The sequence below is a fragment of the Nesoenas mayeri genome, assembly GCF_963082525.1.
Source record: "Nesoenas mayeri genome assembly, chromosome: 12".
In the NCBI taxonomy this organism is placed as follows: Eukaryota; Metazoa; Chordata; class Aves; order Columbiformes; family Columbidae; genus Nesoenas; species Nesoenas mayeri.
In genome coordinates this window covers 12,104,954-12,126,008 of record NC_137547.1, presented here as the reverse complement: position 1 = coordinate 12,126,008, position 21,055 = coordinate 12,104,954, and the positions used below count along the sequence as shown (strand labels likewise).

General features: G+C 40.1%; 1 protein-coding gene across 1 annotated transcript in view; it reads right to left on the bottom strand.

The window, feature by feature from the left end:
* Positions 1-87: 87 nt before the first annotated feature.
* The window catches only part of PKD1L3 (polycystin 1 like 3, transient receptor potential channel interacting), a gene marked incomplete at both ends in the record, with an annotated part of 38,784 nt that continues 17,816 nt past the window's right edge, over positions 88-21,055 (bottom strand). Inside the window, 25 exons of the mRNA XM_080352005.1 lie at positions 88-213; positions 1,030-1,161; positions 1,671-1,772; positions 3,108-3,318; positions 4,287-4,447; positions 4,769-4,896; positions 5,584-5,717; positions 6,777-7,104; positions 7,966-8,151; positions 8,854-8,994; positions 10,316-10,412; positions 10,850-11,081; positions 11,927-12,155; positions 13,145-13,361; positions 13,873-14,099; positions 14,250-14,449; positions 14,965-15,111; positions 15,434-15,612; positions 15,827-15,928; positions 16,154-16,384; positions 16,809-17,002; positions 17,380-17,605; positions 17,761-17,895; positions 19,039-19,165; positions 20,011-20,135. Coding sequence (XP_080208131.1) covers positions 88-213; positions 1,030-1,161; positions 1,671-1,772; positions 3,108-3,318; positions 4,287-4,447; positions 4,769-4,896; positions 5,584-5,717; positions 6,777-7,104; positions 7,966-8,151; positions 8,854-8,994; positions 10,316-10,412; positions 10,850-11,081; positions 11,927-12,155; positions 13,145-13,361; positions 13,873-14,099; positions 14,250-14,449; positions 14,965-15,111; positions 15,434-15,612; positions 15,827-15,928; positions 16,154-16,384; positions 16,809-17,002; positions 17,380-17,605; positions 17,761-17,895; positions 19,039-19,165; positions 20,011-20,135 — 4,317 coding nt within the window. The remainder of the gene's footprint in view (positions 214-1,029; positions 1,162-1,670; positions 1,773-3,107; positions 3,319-4,286; positions 4,448-4,768; positions 4,897-5,583; positions 5,718-6,776; positions 7,105-7,965; positions 8,152-8,853; positions 8,995-10,315; positions 10,413-10,849; positions 11,082-11,926; positions 12,156-13,144; positions 13,362-13,872; positions 14,100-14,249; positions 14,450-14,964; positions 15,112-15,433; positions 15,613-15,826; positions 15,929-16,153; positions 16,385-16,808; positions 17,003-17,379; positions 17,606-17,760; positions 17,896-19,038; positions 19,166-20,010; positions 20,136-21,055) is intronic.

The following is a 21,055-nucleotide window of genomic DNA, read 5'->3' as shown; positions in this document are numbered from 1 at the left end:
CATATTCTAAGTCTAGACGCTGCAGATGGGCGTTAAAAAGTAAATATTTCATCCGCGAACAAAGCGACTTTTCATTGTGGTTGTCATTTAATTGCTGACAGGCTGCTTCAGTTGATCATTAGTGACTCGCTTCTCTTCCTTCTTGCATTTAATCCCCAAGAAACTGAAAATTTTCGTTAGCATTAGATCAACAATCTCCTCTTCTTCCGAAGCCTGAAATAACAAGAAGAAGTTAAGGATGCACAGACCAGAAGTGGGTACAGGCTCTGCCGAACCCACAAGAAAATCTCTGCTTGAGGTGAAATAAGCCAATTTCAAGCAAAGCATGAATAACTACCAAAGCAAAACATCATGCCAAGGTTTTTATCAAGACAAAAGTCCCAGATGAGCATGGATGAGCATGGACATTACAGAAGTTTTGGCTCTGTCAAAGCCCATGGAAATCTTGCTACAGGAGCCTGGAGTCCACTTGCCACAACTAGTGGTCTATTCTATGAGCCACCCCCCCCATTTGTAGATCAAGTCAATGAGAAAAACTAAATATATCTTGTTTGCTATTGCCCATATCCTTTGTTTTCATCTCCCATGACTATTTAAAACATAGAGGAATTTTGGACAGTACTGGAATACTAAGCTGGATTTCGCACTATGCTATCAATAGCTTGAATGGGTCAGGCACTTGCAGTGACTTTTTTAAAAGAAGCTGTATAGTCCTTGTGGGCTTTAGTAGCAGTTTTGGCACTGATTTCAATGAGGCTGGGACACAAATCTAGGACTTTTTTTGCTGGATTTAGTATGGGAGAAGAAGGCTACAAATCAGATCTTGTGCTAAATCTCAACAAGGACTTGTCTGAACAGAAATGGACAGCATAAATCTGGAAAGTCTAAAGCGTGCTTTATGAGTACACATTAACTTCTTAAGAGTTGGACTGAGCTTATACAGGTTTCATCCAATGGTGGAATACCAAAATCATGAGTAACACTGCACAATAAAGGTTGAAAAAGGCAGGAGAGCTTAGATGAACATACCTGGTAGTGCTTCTGCTCCTCACTAAAAGCAACTAGAATCACCGAAATGAATAGATTCAGTACCACAAATGTCATGAGAATTATGCAGGATCCGATTAAGAAGGAGCCTAAAATTGGATTGTAGTCCAAGACCTGTAGTATTAATAAGGTAAGACATCATATTTTGATTGAAAAAAATAAAAAACAAAATGACATACATACAAGCAGTTAAGACACAATAAGGAGTTTGTCTTGGAAAATACCTATGGCTAATAAATATAGCTACATATATTATACTTGGATGTGTGCTCAGAACAAATGCGGGGCATCACATTTCTGTCTGCAGTTTTCTAAGGAAATTGCTCAAAACTTTCTGTAATCAGTAAGTAACATCTAGTTAAAATGTGAGCATCTTTCTCAATGAAAGTTTCATGATAATCCTACTGGTGGTCAAAATGGGATGTGAGGTTTATTTCGCTTGGTGTCTTTCTTGTCTTGATGACAAAAGGTGTCTGCTTTAGGAAGCACTGTGGAGCTTGCAAAATCAGATCGTCTAGCAGAAATTTCTAACAGAAAGTCTTTCTGTTTGCTGATTCAAAGCATATTTGATAGCTGAGATGCGAATTACACAGTGATAAACTTCTCAAAATCAGAGATGGTACCTCCTCATAGTTGAAGATTCCCAGCTGAAGACTAACCATGGTCTCTGCTGAATCAAAAAGAGTTTTGTATGAGTAGAGCTTCCAGCCAAATATCAGGTTTGTCTGCGAAGGAAAGAAGAGATATCTTGTGTCATGATCAGAGTCCCTGCTGCAAAATCAGCTGATGACTGCTGTATTCTGAGAAAGCCCTACTAGCTTGTCATCAGAGCCATGAAGCTTTTTTGGTGGTTTGCAGATTTTTGGTTTACAAGCAGGAGAATCACCAGGCAAGGTCATAAAATAAAACCAAGCTAGACCGAAGAACTGGATTCACCCTTTGTGATTGTGTTTATCTGTAAGACTTTTTATCCTAGATATGAGAAAGTCTTATACTTGCTCAGCTTGCCACTAGAAAATGTAAAAAGTCTGCAAATACATGATAAAATCAGGAAACTAATTTAGCCCACCTCTAAGTAGCAGATTTATCCTTGCAGAATTGACCGAATTAATAATAGTCACAAACACTTGCTTTTCGGTGCACAGATCCTTCCAAACAGGCAACCTCGGTAACCAAGATGCTGTTTTCTCCGTTTATGTCTTGTGGGCCTGGGTGTCTGATTTAAATGGGTTCTGCTGCAGTCTCACCTTTTTTTCCATCCCTCTGCCTCTTTCTTTCATGGCTCTGTCACTTGCATGACAGCAGGTTGGGTCATGGAACTGATCTGATCACTGACTTTACCTGTTAAGTTTGTGGCCACACCAGTCAGTGCCGAAAGCCACTCGGTTGCTAGAGTGTCGGTGCTGGAGGGAGAGGTGAGGAACGTGGACTCCGTGTGAGACTGCAGCAGGTCCCGTTTGCCACAGGACTGCACTGCAGAGGACAGTTTGGATTTGGCTGAGAGAGTTTCCACTTTTTTGGTTATTTTGCAATTGAGATGTGATGAATTTCCCACATCACTTTGCCAGAAGATTTGCACAAAACATTTCAGCTAAAGTGGTAAATATACATAAATAGCGGCAGTCTAATAATTCTTTAATTTAAATAGAATGAAAATGGTTTTATTTGCATAATAAATATTCCTATAATAGGCAGAAAAATAATTATTTCTTACTTAAATCTAGCCAAATGGAAAATGTGACTTGCTGCACTTTTCCCAATTTATGCTTTATCCAGAAAATGAGTTTTCCTGTACTTAGTTCTTTGTCACACCTATTACACACAGAGAATCCATTATTTCATCTCAGTGTTTGACTTTTGTACTAAATATCAGTTTGCTAAGAACAGACAAGTGGATATTTTAACTATTCTTTCACTTACACTGAGGAACTGGGCTCCAAGCTGCTAAGCTGAGATTTAGATAGAGAGTTTTATTCAGTTTGACATTTCAGAAATAATTCATTTAACCTGACAATACCTGGATGCAGACTGAAGACAACAGAAACCACAGTAGTACTCACCGCAATGGAATAGGTGAGGAACATGATGGCAATCACAGTGATGAATCCAGAGATATCACCCCATGCCCTCCTTAGGGTTGAAGTGATCATGTTTAGTTTAGGGTTGAGCCTCAGGAGATGCCACAGTTTCACGGTGGAGAGAAGCACTAGGAATGCAATCAGGTAGCCAAGAACTGCATCAGCTCTTGCTGTTTCATTAAAACTTACACAGCTGTTGGAAAAAAAGAAAAGATGTAGTAGAGCATGCACACAGAAGCCTTTGAAGTGCATTAATGAGTATGTTGGAAAAGCCAGTCACTCTGTCCTTGTTTTCAGTGGACAGCTAACTTGAGTTCTGGCTTGACCGTTTCTGCCTGTTCTTCCTGCTGTGTGCACACAAAAACCGCCGGTGTACATGGCAGAGTTTTTTATCAGTGTTAGAAAGAGCCGAGAGAAGGTCTAGGCTGTAGCCTAAATGCTGCTTATTTTTAGCAAGTCACAGTTTAAATGCAGCTAATGCAAACTTACTATCAAATTCTGACCCTTAGAAAGTACGACAGGTTCTTCTCTGCATGTGTAGTTGAAAGGATGGGTTACTGGTGCTGTGCTGCCAATGGGATGCACTAACCCAATGCCAGGATTAGCTAATTTCTAAGAGGATGTGTGAGAAGGTGCTGTAAGGCATGGAGTGAAAGATTGGAGGGAAGAGCTGTGATCTGTGACTGAGACTCAATGTTAAGTCAACTCAATGTTAGCTGAAAAAAAGCATGGTCATACTTACATTTACCCTTTATAAAGGGAGCACACTTCTTGTACTTACAATTTTGTTTACAACAGAGGTGACCACAAAAGCTTTTATAAATTGTGGATGCTAATACAGCACATGACATATACCAATATGATATACGCATGCTGCATTAGCAAGAATGTAGCTGTCAGGTTAAGGGGAGTGTCTGTTCTTCCCTCTCACTGAGCAGATGCGAGGCTGCACCTGGAATACTGAGTCCAGTTTTGGGCTCCCCAGTGCAAGGAGGACATTGGGTCCAGTGGAGGGCACTGAGGTGGCTGAGGGTCAGGGTACAGGACATATGAGAGAAGGACGTGGGAACTGTGTTTGTTCAGTCTGGAGAAAAGAAAAACAGATTCATATCTGCATAAATAGCACTGACAAAGGATGCACCAACCACCGTTAGTACTTACTCCACTTTGTGTTCCTGGTAGTAGCCGATGTCTCGGGTCCCAAGGATTGTCCGCTTCACAAACACTAACAGAGCACTCCAGCTAATCAGTATAATGGCCATCTCCAGGAGATTCCACTTGTTGTGGAAGTATCTCCATCTCAGAGACTTCATCTGTTTTCCCTGGGAAAAGAGTTTTCCTGTTTCAGTCTTGTGACTCTGTATCATACAAAGAGCAGGGCTATCCCCTCCGCAATAAAGCACATCGATAAAACTACATCTTTCACTAATTTCTCATTATCATTCTCAAAAGAAGCATTCAAGCCAAATAAAATCTGGCTGTATCTGTATCATTTAATACACATACGTATCTAATTCAATCTGCCATTGGTGTGAGTTAGCAGCAGCACTACTGAAATCAAGTACAGTCCTAAACTTTTCATGAATTAAATCAAAACCAGACACAAGGTGATGCCGTCAGCCAAGCTTGCCATTGGGTCTCACCTGTACTATCATGTAGTACATAATAAAGAGGAAATAAATCACTTCTGCTGCAATGACAAAGATGTGAAGGCTGTTGGTGTATGGGTAAAGCCGGATACTTTGCAGCTCTGCGCTTGTGAAGAAGGCCCCTAAAAAAAAACGGTGTTCTCCTCAGTGCTCTATGAATGACATCTTTCCATTTTCATTCAAACAATTTAATTCACCAGTTAGACTTTCATACGTGCATTCACATCAATGTGAGACTGAATCCAACTATCAAACTAAGATTTAGACTTGATTACATGAGTAGCCTTATAAGTGCTCTCTGAAATTTTCCTCAAATAGGAATTTCAGGCAGTCGATGGCTTTTAGAGTGCTGGTCTTCAAACCAGAATTGAGTTTCACTATTTTCTTTGCTGTATCCAGGTTATGTGTTGTATGATTACATGACTATATATTAGAAGACAGACTGTTTTTTGTACTTTTTGTCTTAATGTTGTATTGATTAGCTGAAATTATTAGGAAACAATTTTTCTTGTTCCTGTTGTGTAAACTCTGGAGATTAAGTTAAGTTTCAGTACTATGTTTTCTTTATCAGCAGATGACCACAGCATAAACAAACATATGATATTCCATTATAGTCTATATTACTGTGATGCTACATTTTTCCTAAGTGGTTTATAAATTTTGCATTGATTCTGTCATTATTAGATTTAGTAAAACACTTCTGCTTACTGAACAAAGAACTAGATAAATATTGACAGCATGTAAATCCGCACTCTGTATGTGCATTGCTTGCTGTCTCCAGAAATGTGTAACTTAAAAAAGGTTCTTACCTAGAGCATTGGTTTCAAACATCAGGCTTATAAGGCAGAACAGGTTCACATTGGCATTGTAGACGGTAAATTCTACAAACACTGCTCTTGTGAAGGTGTCCAGCCAGATGTTGTCAAAGAGGTACTGGAGAATTCTGCCAAAAAATGTGTACCCAGTGATCTAACTCATACAGAAGAGAGACAGCATCACATAGAGGGTAGGAACATTTGGACATGATCATAGAGAAGGCATAAACCAAAGGTAAGATGTTCAAGAGGGCATCTGATCTGTCAGGTCTGGAGATGGGGGATATTTGCACTATTAGTCTAAGTGGTTAATTTATTTTTGGCTCCTCTGGAGAAGCAGGTACCAGATATTGGGCAGTGCTAAACCTGAGATACTTCAGGTATCTGATCATTTACCTCAAATAGGTTCCTGTACAAATACGGGCGTCTCTAGCAACATAGAAGTTATCTGTAAGTTTGGATCTCCACGCCAGTGGGATAATGTTTCCTGCTTATTTATCACAGGTCCCTTATCTGCCCTGTTTCAAGGCCTCATTTTCTGTTACTTCACTTTTAAAAGTATTCCCTGTTACTATTCATGTTCACACACAGATTAGTTCCAGTACAATTTCACTAATTCTCTTTTAAGGTAGATACAAAGTTGTCTACAAGGATCTGGGCAACATAAACACTAAAGAGAGATAAAGAAGCTTCACAGATCTTACTATGATATAAAAAGAGGCAAACATATAATCGTTCAGGCATAGTAACAAGGTAATGTAAGATTAACATAATAAGATTTAGGCTAAATTATTTTGTCACAACTGTTGACATTCCCTTAGAAAATTCAGTATTTTAGAATTTAAAGGCTGGACTAGATCCAGGACTGGATTAATACTACTTTGAGAGGATTGTTTTACTAGTTTTTCAACATTGTGTGTTTCTGCAGCTATGTAAATCTGGAATCCATGCATGTAAGTTAGGAGCAAAAGGTTCTAATTTTGGATACTGGTTGTTACCTAACATGGAGCAAGATGATAGGGACATAAATTACAACGATGGCAGGACAGTAATATCTACAATATTCAGCACAATGCACAGCAGGAAAACTCAAGATGCCGTCTGAAATGAATCCGGAACAGGGTAGAGGAAAGCATGACTGATGCTACAGCAGACACACTAATAATTTACAAGCATGCAGGTGGTACCTGGAGGCATTCTTAGGATCAGTTCCCAGGTGAATGACATATCCACCACCCCTGTAGATGGCAAGTTTGCCCCAGCTGGGCTGCCCTCTCAGTTGGGACTGATTCTGATACTGCCATGCTGAGCTCAAGTCAGAGGAGTTATCAGAGACTGAAGAATTCCAGTGTTCTCCATAATCTGCTGTGTCCTCTGTTTGTAGGGAATATGGGGCATGGCATTCCTGCATCACGTGCTGCAGTTTGGGAGGAATAGGGCAAGTGTCTCCTTTCACTCGTACTTGGCGAATCCGAGCACTACCCACCAGCTTGGAATTGCCATCTGTGATGAATCCTAAATGGGAGATGGAAAAGAGCAGCACTGGTGATATGACAGAACTACTACTGATATTTCTTCATCTAATTTATGATTTGCTGATGCATTAATATTTTGCTATAGATTCTTTTCTGAAAACAGTGTAGGCAAAATAGTACTGAAAATCAAGCCCTAGTGTTGATTTGAACTGAGTTGTTAGATAACACGCATAGATAATAGAGTTCAGTATCATTGTCTATCTGCATTTTATACAGAAGGAAACTGAGGCCTGGAGGAGAAAAGGGACTTGCTGAGAGTCACACAGCACAGTAGCTGTATATTGTGTTCACTTGGCCACAGTTGGTGAGTGCCTGTCATGTCCAGTGAACAACTCTGCTAATTTATTTCAATATTTACTCTTAAATGTGAGGTGGAAAATGGGTCCTCTTAATTACTGGATATGGCTAGATAGAAACGTGGTATTGTATATAGCTTCACATTGACCCAAGTTGTGGTGCAAACAGAGCTCTCCTAAGGAAAAGCTTTATAGTGCCACCTGTCTGCCATTCATTTTTTGTATTATGGAAAGAAACACGTTTAAAATGGGGACATTTATCTGAATATCTGGAATAAGTAATGTAAAATGTGAAAAATGTTAAATTACAGTGCAGAACTTCTGGTTTATATTAAAGAGAAGGAATATACTAGTATACATTAAACTTGGGATCGGGCTGTGGGGTTTTAATTATCCACTAGTATTCACATTATAAGAATCCCCACTAGCCTTGTGCGCTCACCATCTCTTTCTTCAGTCAGATATGCACGTGCAAGTTAGGGACATGTAGAAAAGATAATGTTTCAGAATCTGGCAAGCCAGAGTGAAATAACATGACTCTGCACCTTTATAGGATCCATAAAGATTTTTGACTAAGGTAGTGTTTGCCCACGTGAAAAAGTCCTGATAACTGTAGACATCATGGAATCCATCTGTAAAGCTGTTCTCAATGTGTTTGTTTAAGTAGTAGGAGTTGGGATCTCTCTGCCCATAAGCAACCAGTAATAGCATCCATAAAAACCCCAGATAGGCTGGAAAAAAAAACAAGAAGAGACAGTACATGTGAGCTCAGAATTAACACTGCTGTTCAAAATAGATTGCATGAATGCTTACTGCTGTCATCACTTACTAGGTTAAGGAGATGCTTTGCTGGACTCTGACTGACCAGTGCTAATGAATTTACACGAGCTACTTCAATGTGCTGCAGTTTAAGCCTGTCACTGGGAGTAGTGGTTGAGAAATAAGTGGGAAGGCTGGCTGAACACCAGTAGTAAATAGCTCTAAATAAAATGAGCAGTCCAACTTTGTTCCATTGAAGTTGAGGTAATTTTTCCATTGTTTTTAGAAGAAATAAAACTAGAGTATAAATAATTATGTATAAATACTATTTGCTTTTAGACAGATGGCCTCCAAAGATGGCCTCCAGCTGCTCTTTTGGTATCAACTTCATTTAACTGTTGACCTCCTTCTACCCTTCCTAACTTTTCTTCAACCTCTCATGGGTCTGTAATGTGTTTCTTTACGACAAAATCAAGCCCTAACCACACTGCAGCCAACTGACATTCCCAGCTCTGTTCAGCTCCCCCTGCCCCTGAACAGCCTGGCTCTGCAGTGGAATGCTGGGCAGGAAGCTAAAGATAAGCTAAAACTTTTTCACCCAAGAGAACAGTGTGATGTAAAAATATTCATGAGTACTACTGAATAAAATAAGCTAGTCAACATATGGATAATACCCAGGATTTCTCTGATGAGGGCAAATGCTTTCTGCTCCTTCAGGCAGCTGATTTTCATTTTCTCCACATCAGTTGCAGGAGGTGGCCGGTAAATGTTGCTTCTACTGTCCCTTCGGGCTCCGAAGAAAGGATTTGAATCACCTGTGGGTGAGAACAGTAAACCCTGGAATCAGTCAACAGATTGTCTATGTCCTGCTTTTCCCTTCTTTGGACATTATAAGGAAATATTTATATTTAATGCTTTCCCTTAAGAAGACAGGGGATGTGATTGAAACATTTAGTACAGAAAGGCAAACAGTGGGGAGGGAAGGAGCTCACAAACACCGTGTGTTAGGTTTAGGCACAGATGTAGGTCAAGTGTCTCTCTCTAGGCTGACTGTCTCAGAAGGTGCCGTATTCAGATCCTGAGTCTGATCAGGGAAAAAGTTGTTTGGTTTATGGGAGTAATACAGATAATTATGGTTGTGGAAAACCATGTATACTGAGGACTTTCATACCACAAGACTTAAAGGAGGTGGGAAATTTCTTTGAGAGAGAACTTGAGTTTTAGATGGCTTGTCAGGTAAAGATCTACCAGTCTAGATGAAATGTGCATTTTGCACTGGGTCATGTGTTTATTTTCACTCGGTTGTGGAATAGTTACAGGTTTTGTTGCAAGCCATGCCATGAATACTGAGACGTCTACACAGAGCTAAAACAAGCCTCCTTGTATGACTGAGTTTTCTTATGTCTGACGTGAGAGCTAAAATATTTAAGCATGGTTACTACACACTAATAGCACCGATTCATTAATTTTTATTATAATGGCTTCAGTCAGTTTGCCACATCTTATTATTTTCTTTTCTAGATGCTCCTTGAATTTTGACGGACTGAAAAGTGGTTGGCTATCCACTTGTACAATTCTTAATCCAGTATGAATCATATGGGAGAATACTACTTTTTTCCTGACATAGGCGAGCCAGGGATGGAGGGAAGGAAGGTGTCAAATATCAGTAAAATATGAGTATCCTGGGGCAATCTTACAACAGGGCTAGAAGAGATAATGTGTGTATATATATTTGCAGAGGTAACGACATATGGAAAAAGATAAACAAGGAAGTGTTATTCTTTTGATCCAAAACTTTTAATCTTTTTGATCTTGTGGTCTCTTTCATTAAGGGCTGTGCAAGATTTATCCAACCTAAACATACAGTGGTCTTTATATTTTTTCCAACTGGCAAAAAATCAGTTATGTAGGCGTGTTTCCACTTCCACCTTGATCTGGGGAATAGTAATGGATAAGGCACATAGTCACAACACCTGTGGATTTACTGATTCCTGCTAACCTTGTCAGCTAAGATTCAGGTATATAAAGACAATCAGTGAAGTTCTCAGTTAGGCTGAGTCACATATTTGTGCATAAAACACTACAAAAGCTTGGAGAACACTTTCTTTAATAATTTCTCACTTTACAGAGGGGTACCTGGTGCAGATAAAGGCCCATCAATAGCTGTGTTTTCTTCATCCTCATGTTCCACCTTCTTCAGAACCAGAGCAAAAAAAGCAGCAAATCCCAGCACCTGGAAAGAATTACTCACCATATGCACATTTCATATAAAGAAGCTCAGGCTTTAACCTGGATCCCTTTGGACCCAGGCACTGCAGAACAATTGTGCTTTGGCTGTGTTGAACTCATGCAGCTGAAGCTTATGAACAAGAGAACAGTGCACAGTGCTGGGGTCCATCCAGCTAAACTGATGTTGCCAGATAACACATCTTCCCTGGTCAGAAACCCCCTCACCAGTTAAACTCAAAAAAAAAATAGGGGAAACTAATGAGTTAACGTCAGCAAAAGACAACAGAACTCTGTAAACCTGCTAGATGTGGTTTTAGGGGCAAAGACTTCTCATTTTATGTGTTGAATCCTGTAGTTCTTTAGAACGCATTACACTGTCTTTCTGAAATGATGGTAGAATGAGTTAATATTGGCCAGTGGTTGTATTTCTGAGGATCTTACCTTTAAGGGCTGTGTGATAAAAAGGCTTTCCAAGAAGGAGATGGCCATGGAGATCAGCCACTTGATGGAGTTCTCCTTGCCATAATGCAGTCCGTAGAGCATGGTAAAGAACCCAGATACACCACTGGTGGCTGCAACAAGGAACCAACCAATGAACACAAACCACCAGGGCAGCCCTTTGGAAGAGGAACTTTTCTTGCCATCACCGGAGAAACTTGGAGTAAGGGACCACCTTGAGAGTCAACCAGAAGGGAAAAAATCAGTCTGCAGTGGAACAGAAGCCAAAATCACAATCCTCAGGTTCAGTTGGGATAGGCAACATCTTGTGATTTAAAATACCAATCAAAATATCTTGAATTCTTTTCACTAAAGCAGTTAAATAGAATAAGGGATAGCAAAAAGTACAGTGAGGAAGTATGGAGAGATCAGCTAAAATAAAAATAAATTTGATGGGCTTATTTACTCCTCAGTTCATGCATAATTGAACCTCCAGTAGAAATGTTGACTAACAAAACCATGAGTGCATTTTAGCTACTGGATACATCTCCTGTGATCACCATATAGGTCAGAGAGATAATTAGTGGTATTGTTTTCAATGCTTCTAACTTTATTAACAGATTTCACTCAAGTATTTTTATGTGCTTCTTAATTTTTCCTTATTAATACATTTTAAGAGACACCTGAGACTTTGGAGCTCTGTGATTATCCCAGCCCTTTGCTATCATGTGGCATTGTATTGTAACATTCCATTTTGGAGGCAAAAATGACAGAGTGATGATCTGTTATTATTGCTTTTGTGTGCAGTTCACAGTGCACTGAAATTACTTTGTTGTTCCTACAATAGTATAATAATAAAACATGTTTCTACAGCTATAATAATGGCTATCTAGCACATATTAAGCAGTAGTTATTTGGGCTCTGTCATCTTGACCAGTTTTGGATTCAGAACCTGAATATACTGAAAATGAAATATGAATAAAAATGTAAATAGAAAGATAATAAAAATATAATATAAATATATAACAAATAAAATGTAAATGAAAATATGTACTGAAAATGAGATGAGAACTTGGTTACCCTTCACTGACAGACACTGATGAGCAGATCTGGTTCTCCAGGAGGTTCTTCATGTGCTGAACCTGTTGAACAGCTTGTGTGTAACTCTGAGGCATCTGAAATTTATGGGGCCCGAGTAATTCCAGCTCCATCTCTACATGCTGGAGTTGCATGTACAAGCAGCGGTTGTAATCGCTGTGTTTCAGTCGCTCACACATTCCTTTCTCTGGAGTTGGGCTTCTTGTTTTTTCTGCAGGTAAAGAATTTTTTTTTGATTTTTAAAGAAAATCCCCATAGCTATCCCTAGATTAAAATACTGTTCAGCACAAAGGTCAGCAGAACTGGAGCTCAAGCTTATGAATGTGTCAAAGTGAAGAGTAACATTTGAAAGGACATGTAAAAGCAGCTTAGTACTAGAGCTGTAATGCTTCTAATATGGGCTGGAATTGTTGCCGGGAGGCAACTTAGTAATACGGAGGTCCTAAAACCTTAATAGAGAAGTCAGATAAGATCAAGTGCTTATTAATTCATAGTTTACTTGTGCGATTAGTAGCTTGGTATGCTCATTAGAAAAGCAAAATGCAAGTCTTAATGAAATCAGTGAGATTGTTTACTCACATATTATTGTTTAATTTAAAATAAATGAATGCCTAAGTTAAAAATCAGACTGAAAAGAACAGGAGCACAAGACCAAAAAGAAAAAAAAATGAAAGGACAAAAAGGCTGTGAAACAACTGATATTTTTGAACCTTTATGCTGTTAGATACTGATCCTGCTCCCAAGCCAGGCTGGAAGCTAACATTTAATTTTATAGCATAAGAAATAGAAATTTCACAGTGCCTTTACTCAGTTGGGCACTCAGTGGTGCACAGTGAAAGGACAAGAGGCAATGGGCACAAGTTAAAACATGGGAAATTCTATCTGAGCATAAGGAAAAGCTTCTGTATTGTGAGGGCAGTTGGACACTAGAACAGGTTGCTCAGAGAATTTGTGGAGTCTCCATCCTTGGAGATATTCACCATCCGTCTGGATGTGATCCTGGGCAACCTGCTCCAGCTGGCCCTGTTCTGAGCTGGCTGGTGGACTAAATCTCCATAGATCCCTTCCAGCCTCAACTATTTTGTGATTCTGTAATTGCCTTTGAGTCAGAATGTAAGAAAAGCTTGGGTCATCACATCCAGCGTTACCATCATTGTCACTGCAAAGGTTTCAGTTGGCATCTCACATTGTGGTGTTTACCTTGTATATCCATAGCACCTAACGTGACAATTATAGGGTCATCCTTCTTCCTGCTGTCATCATGAAACCCTTGCCCAGCTCTGTTCTGTTGGCAGATGATGTCCTCAACCAATGCCAAAAGTGTGTTGATGTTAGTTGATTTTCCAAGATCTGATACTGAAGTGAGAGAAGGAGTCTTCAGGGCTTTAAAGAGCGAGTTGGCAATTCTTCTTATATCCTAGAAAAGACCCAGCAACCCAGCAGTGACTCTGGCTGCAGTGATCTAAGCTGATGTGATCTGAAGGCACCTCTGCCTGGAAGCTGCACCAATTGCTAAAATCTCCAGAATGAATAAGGATAACGCATCCTAGAGTGCTGGATGTGACAGGCCGAGTGCACTGAGCTCAGCAAGACAGCTTTCGGGACTCAAAAATACAGCTTACCTGCCTGAGGACCTAACTGAGAAATATGAAGTCTATGATACCTTTTGTCTCCCCTGTCTTGCTTAATGTTTGTTTTTACCCGCTGAGCACGGTGATTTTGGTCGCACATAATAACTGTGCAAGGGCTGGGATGTACATAGGCAGATGTTAATGCAGTCTGGTAATTGAGTGCTTTGCACCAGTGTGTAATCGGCATTTTGCCTCAGACAAGCTGAAGGGCATCTGACGGAAATCACTGCTGCTAAACTGCGGATGTCGGGTAGCGCAGGGCAGCAGGGGGCACTGCAGGACTCGCTGGGGACTTGCCTTTGTCACAGCCTCTGGAGTGAGTGAGACAGGCTGGGTGACCTGTGGGGTGGCAGGTAGGCTTGGGGACACTCGACCACTCTTTCCTGGCTTCTTCTCTCTCCCCCGCATGGCTGGCTGGGATCGTACATTCCTGAAGATCTGCACAATGAGCAGGTTGATGGGGAACATAAGGAGGGAGCTCTCAAAGCCAATCATGACTTCCTGCCATGTGAACTCGATCTTACCTGTTGAGATCAAACAGAGAGGAGGAATAAAAATAACCCCAGGAACCATCACATCTCTCTCTTGTGAAAAAGCCCATTTGTTCAACTGTTCTGCTTCTATATTCTGCTGTCTCTCTATTCCCCTGCCTAAGCAATGAGGAGGATTGTTACCCAAATCCATTTTCTGCTCAGCTGGATCCTTTGGCACTCCCCAGAACATGATGCTGGTCAGCATGGTGCAGAGAAGCAGTGAGAAGCAACATGACACACGCTGGGCTCGTGTGAAGGAGCTTCGTGGCGAGCGGCTGAAAACCGAATACCAGATGTGCCCGTCCTGGAAACCCTTGGAGGTCTTAATGAAAAACAGGTTGCTGGGAAGGAGGAAAGCAAAATCAGATGGATACTCAGAAAAGAGAGGTAAGAATAAAGCTGTAGTTCAGGGTCCTGACCTGTTCATGCTTCTAGGCACTATCTGAAGAATTAATGAGAAATATCCAAATACCATGGCTTGATTTGCATGGAGTGGTCATAGCTGCTTATGTCCTTTCCTTCTGGCCACACTCTGGAGGGAAAGCTAATCATGAGCAGTTTCTAATATAAGTTGTTAGGGAAATTACACATAGGAGGAGATAAGATGCTTGGGTTTCTGTAGGTCTTGTCAGGCTATCCTCCTTTAACACCAGTATTTCCAGTCTGGTATTACTGCTAGGGTAACGATTAGACTTACTTAACCATCCTTCCTCTTTTCCTTGTTCAGAGCCCTTCTTGGGCAATGGAGAGACCTCCCTTGTTTTAATTTTTCTCTAGAGATTTGATTTTTTATGCATGCTTGCTTTTCTAGACTGATTTCTACCAAGAGTGAAAAAGTCCATAAAACAGAAGGTACCTGAACTGCTTCATGTCCTGTTCTGTAGCTACTGGGAACACTTTATCAAGGACACATTCTCCAATGTCAACGGCTAGCCATGAGTTACAGAGGAAGTACCATTTCTGATCCCCTGCCAGGTCATGGACCAATACACGATTCACGTACCTGTTGGAAAAACATACAGGGCACATTCACATGTAACTGCATGGTATGAAATTCAAGACTCAACAAGACTATGGATGACAGAGTCTGGCCTTTGCCTTCTTGGGTTGTGTCTAAACTGTAAGGCACAGAACACATCCCATCCTGTACTGGACACAGCATATGGGATGTGCTCCTGGTCCTGCAGCTTAGATTATAGTTTGATCTATTCATATGCAAAAGTGAGAAACTAACACTTCCTTTCTAGAACTGTAGAAAGGATAATTTTCAAGTGCTAGAAAAGGAAAACTGTTATCATTATAAAAAATATTGTGTCTTTGCTTACCAGGAGGGACTGTCCCCTGAATTATCATGCCATAACCTAATACTCTGCAGTTCACCAAGAGGGAAGAAGGTACAGAGTAGGAAAACATCCACTCCTCCCCGTTCAAAGACTGGAGTCTCAGGATCAGTTAGATGGTGCGGCTCACTCTCTCCTTCCAGCCCATAGAGGGTGAGAGTCACCTGGAGAATAAGATGGCAAAATAAAAACTTGCACATCTCAATCCTATGTATGATTATTCCTCTGGCATATTCTTCCTGCTTTCATCAAATCTGAGGACTTTCTGTCTCAGATGTTGCATTTAAGCCATCCTCTTAATAGCCTCAGGTGCTCCATTATTCATCCAGTTCTCTACATGAGTGCATAAACTGTCTCACCATGCAGTGCCATTGATACCTTGGAGGTTGTGGCTGCCCCACGGCGGTGTCCTGTAAAAACTGTCACAAGATAACGATACTGAGCAAAAGGGTCGTTGTCTTCCAGTACTGTGATTTTCACCTGCAGAGTGACACAATTAGTATAGTGTGTTAGCTCTTCTGTAAGTATAGATTCCTTAAAGCTCTGGATAGGAATTTGTCATCTTGTGAACAATGCATATACTTACCAGTGAACAGAGAATTACAGGGAAAGGGGTAGGATTGGTAGAAGACTTCCTATTAAAACAGGCTGGAGAAAGTGGGAATTGGCCTAAATACATTCAGTCTTTCTCAGCTGAAGACTTACTTTGGCATCATCCTGGATGTCTTTCCTTCGAGCCCAAATAACTACAAGTACATATATCAGAAAGATGCATCCTACAGTTGTCACCACCACAGGGTTGTCCACGAATGTGCCAAATAGCTCTGCCGTTTTGGTAACATCTACGGTATTGGGTATGACAAAGAAGGAGCTCCCAAAGAAGGTCAGATGATTGCAGAGGCACTGTGTGCTTCTAGGATTTGTTTTTGGTCCTACCTGAAAACCAGAAAAAATTACTGATAAAACATCTGGTTTCAAAGTATGAGATAACTTACTAAGCAAATGGCAGTGCTGAGATTGCTAAGTTAGTGTGGAGAACTGCTATACACATAATAACTGTTGATGTTCTCATAAGGAACATAAATTATAATGACTAGCAAGAAGCAGGTACTGTAAGATAATAGAGCCTTGTCAGAATGCTTTCATTTCTTACATAGAAGCGCATCCCAAGAAACTGTAATGGAAATGTCGTTTGAGTCTCAGTTCAGTCTGACTCAACTTCTTCAGTTTATTAGAACATCCCAGAATGATCTTGTTTTATGGTATGAGTTCAGTGCTGTCATTTTACTATAAGATGGTGGTTATAAGGACTGGCTTTGAAGTATGTCATATAAACAGTGTTTTGTTTTGCTCTACTTACATGACATCCATAGCTGTTCCAGTTCCCCTGGTGCTCATCCCAAAATACGCAGTGGGATGCGAAGCAAGTGACAGCTACAGTTAGTCTGTCATAGACTGTGGAATCCATTCCCATATCTTGTAAAACCATGAAATGGTAGGTTCCCTCTCCAAAAACAAGTTCTTCTGGCCTGAGAACCCAGGTGTTTGTCTCACCTTGAACACAAATATTTTCCTCTCAATGTCTATTCAGAAGCGTGCAACTGTATTGCATATAATAAACAAACTGAAAAAAAACAGGTATGAAATAATGCTTAGCAACTTATTGTTCAAAGCATGCCACTGTTTGCTCCTGTTAGTGAACACTGTATGCCAGAGATTGGAACACTGAAGCATGCCAGATTGAACCCCCCCCTCCAGTTAGACATCTGAACCTATGGTCAAGGCTCATTCTGTAAATGTATGTGTCTTGTAAAGCTGTGGATGAGCACTCCCCATAATGACTGCTCTTGACTTACTATGGGTGGTGAAAGTCTTTTGGTTACAAAAGTCCAAAATGCACAAATTCATAGGTCACTAACAAGCTGTCTTACCTCCAGCAGTTTTCTTATAGAACAGATGATTTTTCATATCGTAGTTAGTTTCATTTGGACAATAACCATACCCTAAGTAGAGTATTAGTGGAATATCATGTTCGCATTCCAGGTGGATCACTATAGATGTGTTTTCTGAGGTAACATTGACTTGGAAAGTGCTAAAATTGTCCAGATTCAACAGAATCCTATCTTCCTGAGCTGCTGAAAGCCTTGGTAACATTATCTGTTTTTAAACAGAAAGACATAGCTTTAAACACAGCAAAACATCTTGCTTCTATTATTAATAAGCACAATACAAAGGACAGCAAAGTATGTAAACAGAGAAAGAAAAAAAAAAAAAAGGAAAAGAGGGAGAGGGATATGAAATAGTGGGTTTACTTCAATGTTTTCTTTGAGATTGCTGACTGGTATGATCAAGCCATCCAGACCAGTAAGACTTAGACCTCCCACTGTTCCGCTGATGTCGAAACTGGTGTCACTGGATAAAAAGGGATTCACAGCAAAGCTCACCATCTGTTAGCAAGACATTAACAAACAGCTTTGAGCTATTGTTAATATTTCATTCTATGCACACTCTAAATTGCTGAATAGATAAAGCTTGAACTCAGACCCAAGCAGTACTTGACTTTAAAGAAGCTTGCATCCAGATATAAATAAGAAGCTATCTCATCTCTAAGGCAAGCCAAAAACAACCCTTGAAAGTGATTTTGACATTGTTGTCTATTGCTTTCCATTAATTGTAACCCTTTTGCCTTTTAGCTACCAGGTACCAAAATGCAATTGCATAACCCTCTTTCAAAGTTAACTCTACCAAAGCTGGGCTGTGGCACCCCTCTTGGAGTTAGGAACAGAAGTCTATTTGTTTGTGCTATGACAGCAATGCAGAGAAGAGTATGTCAGTCATCAGTCCAAGGAGAGAATTCAGGACCCTCTCCCAGTGCTCGGGAAGACAATAGGTTTGTTTCCACAGATTTCAGTGGGCTCTGGACATTTTAGCAACACAGGAAAAGACACAATGAGAAAACCTGTCTATTTTGCGAGTATCGTAGGGGTTTCCTGAGAGCGTCAAATCAACCAGAGAGGCCTTCAGGAAATTTATTATAAAAATATGACAATAATACACAATCTATTCTTCTGGGGGACAAACCACCATATCCTAACTCTGAAGAGGGATGTGTTTTCAGCAGGACATTCACAGGCCTTTTGATTCCTGCAGGATCTGAGTGCCTCAAGCTCATTTATTTCTTGCTGGGATGAAACAGGACTGCTTCAGGTTAGTTTTAATGGTGATCTGGGTGCTGAGCTGTTGCATTCTCCTTGGGGCATTAGATGTAAACCAATAGCAAATAGATTTATAGGTATTTATACAGTCCATTGCCTTCTCTAGCCATATAAATGTAGAATCAGGAGCATATGTGAGGGTTTGATGGACTTTAAGCTTTCAGTCCTCCTTAGCTTGCTGAACCAACCTCATGCAGTTAAGATAAGCAAAGACTTATTTGACCAAAAAGATTTTAAATTATTTTCTTGGCATTACAGGAGGGGATGACTTGTGTGCTTGTGTATTCATTGTAAAAGGAGAAAATATTCTAACACTGCTAGACCAAGAATATAAGTTGTATATCAGACTAAGTCAGATAAAAGCTGTTTACTTGCCCTTATATCCACTGTTTCATCATCAACTCCTGAAACACTGAGAGAGGAAGCAGGCGGGAGAGTGAAGCTGGCAGAGCTGGAGCTGGAGATATTGATGGACATGCCATCCATGTTTTCTGCTTGCAATCTGTCCAGTCAGGGTTGGACACAAGCGAAACAGAGGAAAAAAAGAAATAGAAAAGCAAACAAATGAACAAACAAAATCAGAAAAAAAACCCCACAAACCAAACATCAATAGCGTGGACTTTATATCTAGAGAAAAAGATTTCTCACTTCATGAGTATAACTTAGCTGGAAAACTATTTCTAACTCTGACAGCAAATGCTTTGTACATTATCTGATCCTGATGTAGTAGTCCACAAAATACTACCATAAAATAATGAAAAAGGAGGAGGAATTGGTGTCTCTGAATAGGAAGTTGTACACAACTAGGTGTACTTATGTGAAAGATGTACCAGGTTTCTGTGTGAACATGCTCTCGATGTGAATGCACAATTAAATGAGGATGAAAACCAGGCTCTCAGTGAACAATTTAAGGATGATTATAGGGAATGGAGAATGCTCATCAGGGTCCTCGTGATTGTATTTGCTTCTGCCAAGCAGGTTACAAATCTATATAACATCATGATTTGAAACTTGGAAAAGAAAAAACCCTTAACTGGTTTTCCCCATAATGTTGAAGGTAGGCAGCTACTGCCTCATCCAGGAAATAGCAGTAAATTCTCCATTGGTCAAAGAAGACACAGCATGAAAATTTCTAAGGTGGCTTTACTGAAGCTAATTGGAGTCCAAGCTGTTCTTGGAGTCCCAGCTGTACTATCGCTTAGTAATGGCAGCCTCATTGCACTGTTGAAATTGTCATTATGCTACAATACTTAGTTCAGTGGCTCCATTCAAGGACAATGTAATGACTATTTGGGACACATTTGATTAATTAGCAGGAGCTGAGGTGGGAGATGCTGTTACTGTTACCTGTGTATGTACATTGTGGCAGAAGGAGTGCTAAGGACTGTTGGTTCATCATCCGGTTCTTTCCCAAAGAGAAGAGCACTCTGTAGGTTTTCAACTGTATTCAGGAGCTGGTGCGACACTGAACTCTGGAAAAGGATTACAGGAGGAAACTTGCAACAAAGCTCCTCAAAATCATCAAGTTGCATATTATTTGCCTTTACTTCCTTTTAGGAACAAATACTAATTTTCAGCAATTAAATTTCTGTAATTCTCATAAAAACACAGCAGACAGCAAATATATACATATATATCTTGCAGCTTTTACTTTTATATTGTATTATTTATAACTTCTATACATTGAAATTTGAAGCACTACAGACATGACATCAATTTAATGCAATATATTCCTGCACTTCTGTACATGAATGCCCCTTAGGCACACACTTTAGTGTTTAGTTACTTGTAAAAGCAAGACCTAAGTACATATTAATTGTCTGTTATTAGTGTGTTATCCTGGGAGAGTTCAAACATCTCACAACCTCTTCTCTCAGGTTAGATTTATTTCATGCCCTGCTCCCTTGCAGTGATGAAAGTTAAAGTGTAATATGTTCAGCCCAGGAAGCATATAAAGGCAACTGTGACAATTCACGTATGGATAGGAACAGATAGGACAAAATAAATATGCTGCATAATTCTGAATAGAAAATCAGAGTGAGCTTTCTGAAAAAAAAAGTGTTAGCAGCAACCAGAGCTAATTGCAGCTTTAAAGTAGTGGAGTCAATAATGAATATTGAATATCTGTGGCTTCCTTGAATTATGAGGCAAAAGGATAGAATCAAATCTGAAAAAAATCTCTGTGTGTTGTGGTCCATTAGAGGCTGTACACTGATGCTGTGCTCTCCAGTGCTCTGTCCTGTTCAGCTTTAAATGTAACAAAACTTAAGAGGCTTCTATCATCCTCATCAGCAGGCCGTTCAGTCTAACATGTCTAATGGGGGAGAAGTTTCCTTTCATATTCAAGTCCATCATGGTGTCACAATGAACCCTACTCAATGCCAATTTAAAA